The following is a 9,873-nucleotide window of genomic DNA, read 5'->3' on the forward strand; positions in this document are numbered from 1 at the left end:
ATAAAACCCAGAGGCCGACCTAGCCAGAAACCACTGACCCAAACAAGAGAGACGTGTCATTTACTTATCCAAAAGCAAGAAAAGTAAAAGCAGGTCAACACGTGGCGCGTCGAGGAGCAACACCTTCATTATCCACCGTTAGATTAAACTTTGCTTGTGGATAACGATCCCCACATATCTCCCTTTATCCTCTTTCTCATTTTTCAAACACATCCACTTTTTTCATCTTTCCATTACTCACAAATAACAACCCCCAATTATTATCATCTCCATCCACTTTTTCCTCACCGGAAAATCTCGCCGCCGGCAGTTTGAAGATATTTAGATTATAATTATGGCTGAAGTTGTGTGCAAGACCAGCGTTTTGTCGCTTGGTAACGGGATTAATAGTAGTAATTTTAATCAGCATAAGCGGTATAGGCCTGGGAATGTTTCGGTAAGATCGAGGAGCTGTTTTTATGGCCGGAGAGTCGTTGTTGCGCCGTCGAATCGGGCGGTCGTTGTTAGTCCTCGCCGGAAAGCCTTGAATGTTCAGGTATGTTACCGTTGAATCTTTTAATTAGTAGTTACTAGATATATGTATGTGAATATATCTTTGGATTTATGTGTTTTGTTTTTGTTATGGATCTGTTAGGTTGTTTTGTTGATTTTGTTTTCTAGATCCATTTTTTATGGGAGAAATTGATACTCCCTCTGTCCCATTTTAACTGATGTTTGACTTTTTAACACGTATATTGAGGTGTAAAAAGACAATGTCTATGGTTAATAAAAAAATTCAATTCTTATATCAAATAAAAGTTTAGATTCTAAACTTTTATTTGATATAAATTTTATAAAGAATAATTATATTTAGATGTGATTTTTTTAACATCTTAAAATACGTGTAAAAAAGTCAAAAGCAGTTAAAATGGGACGGAGGGAGTATATAATACTCGTGCAGTAAAATTTTATAAATTAGATGATATTTATTGATTTATCTTTGCTTGTCTGTTATAATTTCTTAAGGTTAAGTTAAGAAATTATTCAGTGTTGATTGTTATTTTTTTACAGGTTTGACCTAGCTGTTACTGTTATTGCTTGTGTTCATAAATCTATGTGTTTTTCTTTATTTATATGTTATTTGGATGATGTTATGATCTAATTGTGGGGATGTTTATATCTGTTTGAATGTATAGATGAGTATTGGAATTGCAAAAGCTCAAAGATGGTGGGAGAAGGGGACTCAACCAAACATGAGACAAATCGAGGGAGCTCAAGACCTTGTCGATTCTCTGCACAACGCAGGGGATAAACTGGTTGTGGTTGATTTTTACTCCCCGGGCTGCGGAGGCTGCAGAGCTCTTCATCCTAAGGTATCGTATTTTGCCCAGGTTTTTATTTTCTGGATCTATGTTTAATTCATTTGTGGTCAGGTATGAAATTTGTGTATCTAATTGTCTTGAATTCTTAATTTTTGTTTTGGCAGTTGTGTCAAATAGCAGAAATGAACCCAGATGTGCAGTTCCTTCAAGTGAATTACGAGGAGCACAAATCCATGTGTTATTCCCTTAACGTTCATGTGCTTCCATTCTTTCGTTTCTATAGAGGGGCTCATGGTCGTCTTTGCAGCTTCAGCTGTACCAATGCTACGGTTAGTCTTCGTACCAATCCTTTTAGATGCTGCAATTCCGATCCTTATGTTAGGTTTTCAAGTTCTAGCTAAAAGATTTAACCAATTCATAATAGGGTCTTTATTTACTCCTGGTTTTGGGATGTTGTCTTTGTAATTATTATCCTTCCCTGTGGATTTTAACAAGAGTACTAATGGTTAATCATTGTAAAATGGTGCAGATCAAGAAATTTAAAGATGCTTTGGCGAAACACAGTCCGGATAGATGCAGCCTGGGTGAACCCAAGGGGCTGGAGGAGAAGGAGCTTGTGGCGCTTGCTGCCAACAAGGATCTCGCATTCACTTATACACCAAGGCCAGAGCAACCAATTACTCCACCAAAAGAAGGGGAGATCTTTACAGCCCCAGCATCGACACCTCACACAAGCACATACCCTCCACTTCCTCTTCCCCGCTCTCTGCAGATGAAAACTAATGATGCAAGGGATAAGACATTAGTTAACTCGTGAAGTTAGTTGATAGAGTTTTCGCAGCAAAAACCTTTGTACAGTTTCTCCTATTGGTGTCTCACTGGTTTAAGGCCGAAATAGTTAGCTGGATGAATTTAGTAGTAGTATGTGTTGTGTTGTGTTGGAGTTGCAGGCTCATAGGATCTCTTTCTTTTTAACCGTTCCAGATCCAAGCTGCAAATGTAGTGAAACAGGAAGGTGCATATAAATATGTTATGATCGTGGCTCTCGCTGTTTTAGCTATGAGAGCCTTTCGTTATAAGAAAGGATGTAATATATAAGAGAGCATCCTTTTATTTGTATTTATTATTTGAATCAGCTTGACTTGATCTTTGTACTCCCTCCATTTTGTTCCATGATACAGTGTGGTGTTAACATATTTTGCAGGAGTATGATTTTTAATACGGTATAAACAAAAAACTTCTCGGAGGTTTATATTTTGAAAGTATGCTTAGATTTTTTGCTGTAAGATCCAGAATACGAGTTTAGTTTCATTATTTTACAGAAGACTAGAAGTACAGAGATATATCTGGGCGACAAGTGAAGTGTAAAGGCCTGATTGAGGGCCAGGGACACAGACAGAGAGGAGTACATGTATTATCCAAATCGACGAGGAGGAAGTTGAAATGTGTGGGGGATAATAGAGCTTGTGTACGCGTCTGTAACGTGGCCTGCCTGCTTTGATACAAACGTGACGTGACTTCTTGGCTGTTTTTGCTAGCTAGCTACCAGCTGTCTCTTTATTCTTCTTCTGCTTTACCCACAGATAAGGGTGCCCATGGGTCACCAAAACCAAGCCCACCTGACCCGACCCTAAATCAATCCGAAAATATTTAAACCGGATTTTGATTGAGTTGAAAATTATTAAAACTGACTTAAATGAGTTGGATTAAGATTTTGCATATAACTCGTCCATTATAACCTGATCCGCATATTTTATTTGTTTTTATTGAAATAATTTTAGTTGTCATTCTATCTTTAAAACTAACATTATACAAACATCACTTAAATTCATAACAAATGTGTGAAACAAATTTTAATTTGAACGAATTATGTATAAGGGAATTAAAAAGTTCCGCTTAATAAGAATTAACTTATTGGCAAACAAACTCGATAATGAGCTCAACTTGTCTCGAAAAATTGTGAAATTATAAAACTACCTGATCTTAAGTCACGCTCATTTTCTAGTAACCTATTCTAGTCGATCCAAACCGACTCAAACCGAAATAAATTCTAACCGACACAACCCTATGAAATTTAAACCGAACTTTAGTTGGGTTAAAAATTAAAAAAACCGAACTAAATGAGTTGAGTAAGGGTTTACATATAAAACGCCCAACCCGGCCGCGGGCACCTCTACCCACAGACACCGACTCTCTTTTTTCAATTTTTTTTTTTTGCTACAATATCTTCCAATTTATGTATCTCTGTATCTTCCAGGAATAAATTGTACTGTTGTTTGTACATTATGACATCTTTACAAACTTATGACAAAACTATTATATAGACAAAGCATCGTAGCTTATTAAATTGATTTAAAACAGAATGTTTTTGGTTCTTTTAAATGTAGTTAAAATCGTTGTTCTAAAATTAAATATTAATTTTGATTAATTAATAATTTGTGGAACTAACTAAATTGTGATTAGATAATTAATTGTCTTAATTGATATCCTACTAAACTTTAGTGATTAATCTTGTTCCAAACCTTCACCAATTAATCTCATTCTAGCTTTTAACAATAGGGAAAATATGTAGCTTTATCGTTTATTCCTTTCTATACCATGTTTTTTACACGTCCCTTTCATTGTACAGATATCAAAAATATTACTACATTCACTGTTTTCTTGCATTATACTCACTCAATATATTAAATATTAATTAGTTTCACCTCTTTGTCCACTTTCATAATTTTCATCACTGAATTATACTTTTTTCAGCATGTTATTCACATCCTACATCTATACTATCTTCTTTTTTTTGTCACAACTCACAAGATACTTTATCCATACCTCCTCATTCCAAAATAATTTGTTTTGACTATTTACCCGTAATTTGAGTTAAAAATATATTTCTACATATTTTTTTCAAATTTTTATTTATGAATAAAATAATGATATTAAATTTTTATTCTGAAACAAAAAAATTGAAAAGTAATATATTAAACTATATCATTTTTAAACATAAATTTATGTACAAAAAAATTAAAACAAATATTATTTTGAAATTGAGCGGGCTGATCATCATAAAACAACTAGCCTTGTGTATCAGACTGGTATAATATTTTGGGCTGAGCATCACCAAGAGAACTTACTACAAGAAGCCTACTGGCCCAAGTATATTGATTTGTTCAACATCCGTAATCCAGCAAACAAGCCTGTAATTTCTGGGCCTACAGCCCCAACTTAGTTGGTTTGTCTCAAAAGTGATAGATCCATTAACAATTGGGACATCCGAGTATCCAATCATCTCAACAAAAATTGTTAACCATGTTTTTTACCCTCTTCATTGGGATTCAATTTTAAATTTATTTTCTTTTATAATATTTGGGCTATGTTGATGTTAAATCAGTTACATTTGATGACCGAAAAAGGTGAATTCATATGTCGTCATTATTATTAAAATATCGTTCATGTAGCAACTGTTTTCAAATAATGCGGCTACATATTATAAAAGCTAAAGATAAAAAAGCAAAAAGAGTAGGAAAAGGCGAAATACAAAACGTAAAAATAAGAAAAAAGTGGGCAACTAAAGGACCCCACCACCCCAATTATGAGAAATAAAGGTGTGTATGCTAAACATTTCCAATGCAGATTTGCTACGGATTGACTCATAGTGGATTTGTTGACCTAATATTCGATATATTCAGTGTTTCTAAATTCTATTCTATTGCTATGTTCGTTCGTTTATATTTCAATCTCAATATTATTTTGGTCGGTATTATTCAATTAATCCATTCGGTGCCTGAATAAAGATAATAATAAAATTAGAAAACATGGGAAAAAGAAAAAGGACGGGGTGAAAAGCAAGGAAATGGTGTGTGACAGCGATGTTCTGTTGCTTTCAATAACTTCATTTCCATTTTCACCTCCGAATCTTAGCAATTAAATCTCTCTCAATCTCCTCTCTCTCTCTCTCTCTCTCTATCTTTCTCACTCTCTCTCTCTCTCTATTATTAGTATATATGTATTCAATTCAGACACTGCCATATAATTAGACCCCACCCAAACAAACCCCTCTTCATCCTCATCTCTGTTCCTGCTCAAACCCTAATTTCATCATTGTTTCTTCCACCCTCATTCTGGACTTTCATCTTCCCCAAGTAATACTCTCACTTATGCCTCCATGTATTATCTCTCTGTATTTATTATTGTTTGGAGTGTTGGAATACTGGTTTTTCCAGCATATATGAATTGAATATTTTGATATAATTGTTTTTTTATTTATTCTTTGCAGTTTCTATGTTCTAATCTGTGATTATATCAGTGTTGCTAATTTGACTTTCTTGTTATGATATGGTTAGAAGTTGAATTTATGCTAGAGAATGGTACTTGATTTTGCAATTTCTATTGATTAATTAGGTGGGTTCTTTGAAGGCACTGAGGGATGATACGCAGGGTGTGATTGATTTACTTGGAATTCTTTTCGGGCCATTTTAGGATCCTTGAGTTTAAGCAACTTATAGAATATATTAAGTTATTGACTCATTATGATGTCTAGCAACACCATCAAAAGAACACGCAGGAAAGGTTGAGTTATAGAAGGCATTGATCATTTTGCTATGATTCAATAGAAATTAAATCAGGATGGCATTTTAGGAGATGGAAGTTATTTATATGATGGTAATGGTTTCAAGGCAGCGCCTTTATCTTATTATATTTTCCTGGAAACATTTTAATGAATTACACATTAGGTGGTAATGAATAGAATAGTTGGAATTAAATTTGTACTCTTTGTGAGATGCATATTCAGAAATTACATTTATTCTTCAGTTGGTTGATACGTATTTGAATAAAATGTGAATCCCATTAATGCAGTGATGAATGCTTCGTTGGTTCCTTCGACCTCCTTTTAGTATCTTTTGCAAATTCTGATTTTTGCACCACCTCTTTTGTCACTTAAATTTTTTCTTGTCTACTTACTGTTTTGTTCAAAAAAATTTATCCTATTTCTTCCAACCTAAGAGTTATGTGTTAAATTTCACTTGAACCTTTTTTGTTCAAAACTGTGATTTTTTATGATCGGAACACGTGACAAACTTTTAGTGTACAAGTGGTCATGTATTGCATGAATTATGTTTTTATACAGGAATTAAGTACTAAAAAAGTTTTATTTGAGGATCTCAGAGACTCTAATCTTGTATGCAGCATGACATGAAACACTTTACAATTTTGCAGTTGATATAACAAGACAATAATTGCCTTAAACATAATATGACAATATGTTATAATCTAATATCTGTTGGCCTCTTATTCTGTGAATTACTCCTGTGTAATCTATTTCCCCATACTATCAAGTATACGATTTAACATGCTGAATATTTCCTTTGAATTATCTTTATTGGACATTTTGTACACTTATTTCAATAATTAAAGATTGACTTTTGCTTTCTTCAATGTTCTCAATTCACAGGTGAATATTGTATAATAGGTCGCGCCTTGATTGACATATAAAGCACCGGTCATGAAAATGGATACACAATGTTGGGGCATTGTTCTTTCCCATATATCCGCATGAAGCTATAGTATACTGAATCTAAGTTTCATGCTATATTCACAGTTACACCCCCACTAATATTGTTGCAAGTAGTATCTGACCAAGACAAGTGTAACGTCTGCAATTAAGTGTAGGAAAGATGGGTGCACTTTGTTGTGTAGCCTCTAGGACACATGAGCAGAACTCAGGAAAAAGGGGACAAGAACATTCTATGGATCTTGTTGAACCTCAATGGAGAACAAACTTCAGTTTTTCCCCTCCTACTCCATCAAGAATATGGGACTGTAGGTTACAAACAGATACTTTGTTGAGTAGACCTGGGCGTTTAGTCCATGGTACATCAAAATACTCAAATAGTAAAGAAAGAAAAGATGTGTTTGGCAGTGGGAGACACACCAACCATCAGCATTCCGTATCAGATGGTATTCTCTCTTACCCTGGCAGCCAACCAGATGGTCAGGCTCCTCGGTGGACATCACCTGTTCAAAAGTTAAACCTGGAAGGCTTCTCTACTCCATCTAGAAAAGGAAAAATGAGTATGAATTTTTCTCAACATGAAATAATGAACAATTTCTTGAATTTGTACCTAACTAGCTCATTCTTATATTTTTTTTGAACATGATAATTTGTTATTTCTCTTTGGCCAGCATATTTCATCTTTTAATACTTGTTTTTTTAATTTGCAATTTTCATTTTCTAGGTTATTTTCTATATGATAAACATCTAGGTATTTGGTCGACTGTGTGCTTGTGTGTTTAGTGTCAAGATTGTATGTGCATTTGTGTGTATTTGTACTGCTGAAATTTTAAGGAAGAAGTTTGCTAATTCTTTTCAACTACCAAGCAATTCACAGTAATACTATATGCTCTGAGCTTCACTACTGAAATATGCAGGCCTTTGCCTTTTAGAGATTAGAGCTCAGCCTATCAAAAAGCCCTAATAGACAATTATTCACTAATGCCTGAAAACCAGTACTAAGTTGTCTAATGATTTGTTCTTTGTTAAAGATACATTTTGCCAAGTGCGGTGGACTGGTGGTACCAAGTTTGTGCATGAAGGAGTCTATAGTCGTTATCGAGAAATTAAGTGAGAGTGAGATGTTGGATCTCTCTGTTATGAATAACTTGAGGTTTATTATATAAAGTATAGACGACAGTTAATAAATGTGTTTCCCTAGTAGCAAATGAGCTTCAGTTTGTACTTTGTAGTTTGGTTTGGTTGATCCTTATTAATCCTTTAGACTTGGATGCTCATGGTTTGTGGGTTTTTGGACGTTCATATGTTACTGCAACTATTATTCACGTCATGTATGTTATTGTTAACTGTATTTTCTATTACCAATGTATGATTTAAATTGGCTATAATTGACCAGGTCCAAGACCAGAGATTGCCTGGGTTCCTCAATCCTCTCAGGTGAATGATTGTGTTATCACATTCTTTGCATAATATTAAGCCGAATTTGAAAGTATATAATATGGTTTTTTGATTGCAGAGGCAAAACATTGTTGCTGACACATATGCAGCATCCTGCAGTTACGGATCTCCTTTTTCGCTTTCTGAGTCTGGACCATGGGACGTACCCGGCAGACTGCCGTCAACTATTTTCCAAAGTCGCAACTTCCCTAGTCGCCGCTCTTTTATGTCAAAACCTGTTTATCCGTTACTCATGCACAATCCAGTGTCAGATTGCGGTGCAACTGATGGTTCTGAGACTTGCAGTACTAGCAGATTGACCCCAGACAGTGATATGATAGTACCATCAAATTGGTCTAGTGTTAGTACAAGGATTGATCAAGAGTTTCAAACTCTCAGTCAACTCCAGGAGATGGACACATCACCAGCCCCAAGCTCAATTTCTAGAAGAGAAGGTTATCGATGGAGTACTTCCAGCAGTTATGATATGGAATATGAGGCCGAACAAATTGATATATCTGAAAACATGGATGTAGATAGTCTAAGATCACCAGGTTACCAGATGGATGATACAAAATGTGGTATTTGTGTAAAGTTCTTGAGGCAGAAATCCCCCTGGGGTTCAAATAGAATCATGAGAAGCGGGGATCTGCCAGTAGCTGGAATACTACCTTGCAGTCATGTTTTCCATGCAGAGTGCTTAGAGCAAGTTAGTACCAAATCTGAGATTCATGATCCACCTTGCCCCTTGTGCTTAGGATTGTCTGAAGATTTGTCATCATTTTCAGAACCCTTAATGATGGCACTGAGATCTGTCCGGAGAAGAGGAGTTACAATTAGTGATACTCCAGAGACTTCTGGAATTAATGATGTTCTCAATTATTTGAAAGACAGTGACAGAGCTTTGAAACCCACATCTAGTGCAAGATCACAAACAACAAGCAGTAAGAGTTTCAGAAAGCATTTTTCATCAAAGGGGAAGTTGGCTAAAAATTTCTTTAGGGCAAAGGTTTTCCGCAGGACATGAATCTTGCTCGTCAGCCATACTGAAACAAGAACCAGACATGCAGCTATTTAGACTGTTCTCTGAAAAATCGAAGTAATTATCTAGAGCTCTGTCTGCTATGCATACAATCAACTTGCAATATCGTAGGCTTATGTAAGCATTGTATGTTGTAACTTGTAATTAGCAAGGTTTTCGTTTTTTTTATTGTCATATAGTACCTATTGAACATACTTGTGCTCCATATACCGGTGTCGTTCTTTTACTTTTTGGAACTTTTTTCCAGAAATCGTATATATCTGGTATTTTAATGTGTGCCAAGGGGATACTTTGGAATCATATTGCTTATGGTTGTGAGTTACTAGAATTTGAATACTTGTGAACTGAGATGCATGTTAGCATTACATGAGGTAAAGAGTACATTAATGATATACGGAACATTCAGTCATGAAAGTGATATGGGTTTAATATGTTTTATATTGTGTGCGGGATGCGGCAATTGGTAATGGTTGATTCCAGGGGCGCCTCTCGCATCTCTAGAGAATACCAGTTGAGAGATATTAGTGAGCCACGACCAGCTCAAATGGTGTATAATGAGGACCAGTAATACTGTCTGTGAAATTATG

General features: G+C 35.2%; 2 protein-coding genes across 3 annotated transcripts; both read left to right on the top strand.

Annotated features, from left to right (window-relative positions):
• The first annotated feature begins 203 nt into the window (after positions 1-203).
• LOC108215697 (thioredoxin-like 1-1, chloroplastic) lies at positions 204-2,420 on the top strand. Its single transcript, XM_017388242.2, has 4 exons — positions 204-535; positions 1,176-1,352; positions 1,466-1,630; positions 1,831-2,420. The coding sequence occupies exons 1-4, from the start codon at positions 335-337 to the stop codon at positions 2,116-2,118; spliced, it is 831 nt and encodes a 276-aa protein (XP_017243731.1). The 5' UTR covers positions 204-334; the 3' UTR covers positions 2,119-2,420.
• A 2,836-nt stretch (positions 2,421-5,256) lies between these two features.
• Positions 5,257-9,565, top strand: LOC108218686 (uncharacterized). Of its 2 annotated transcripts, XM_017391749.2 has the most exons (5): positions 5,305-5,437; positions 5,697-5,957; positions 6,748-7,367; positions 8,204-8,244; positions 8,324-9,565. In XM_017391749.2, the coding sequence occupies exons 3-5, from the start codon at positions 6,971-6,973 to the stop codon at positions 9,269-9,271; spliced, it is 1,386 nt and encodes a 461-aa protein (XP_017247238.1). In that variant the 5' UTR covers positions 5,305-5,437; positions 5,697-5,957; positions 6,748-6,970; the 3' UTR covers positions 9,272-9,565. The 2 variants fall into 2 exon arrangements, with proteins under 2 accessions (XP_017247237.1, XP_017247238.1); XM_017391748.2 differs by lacking the exon at positions 5,697-5,957 and having other exon boundaries at positions 5,257-5,437.
• Positions 9,566-9,873: the final 308 nt, after the last annotated feature.

The sequence above is a fragment of the Daucus carota genome, chromosome 4 (assembly GCF_001625215.2).
Source record: "Daucus carota subsp. sativus chromosome 4, DH1 v3.0, whole genome shotgun sequence".
Lineage (NCBI taxonomy): Eukaryota > Viridiplantae > Streptophyta > Magnoliopsida > Apiales > Apiaceae > Daucus > Daucus carota.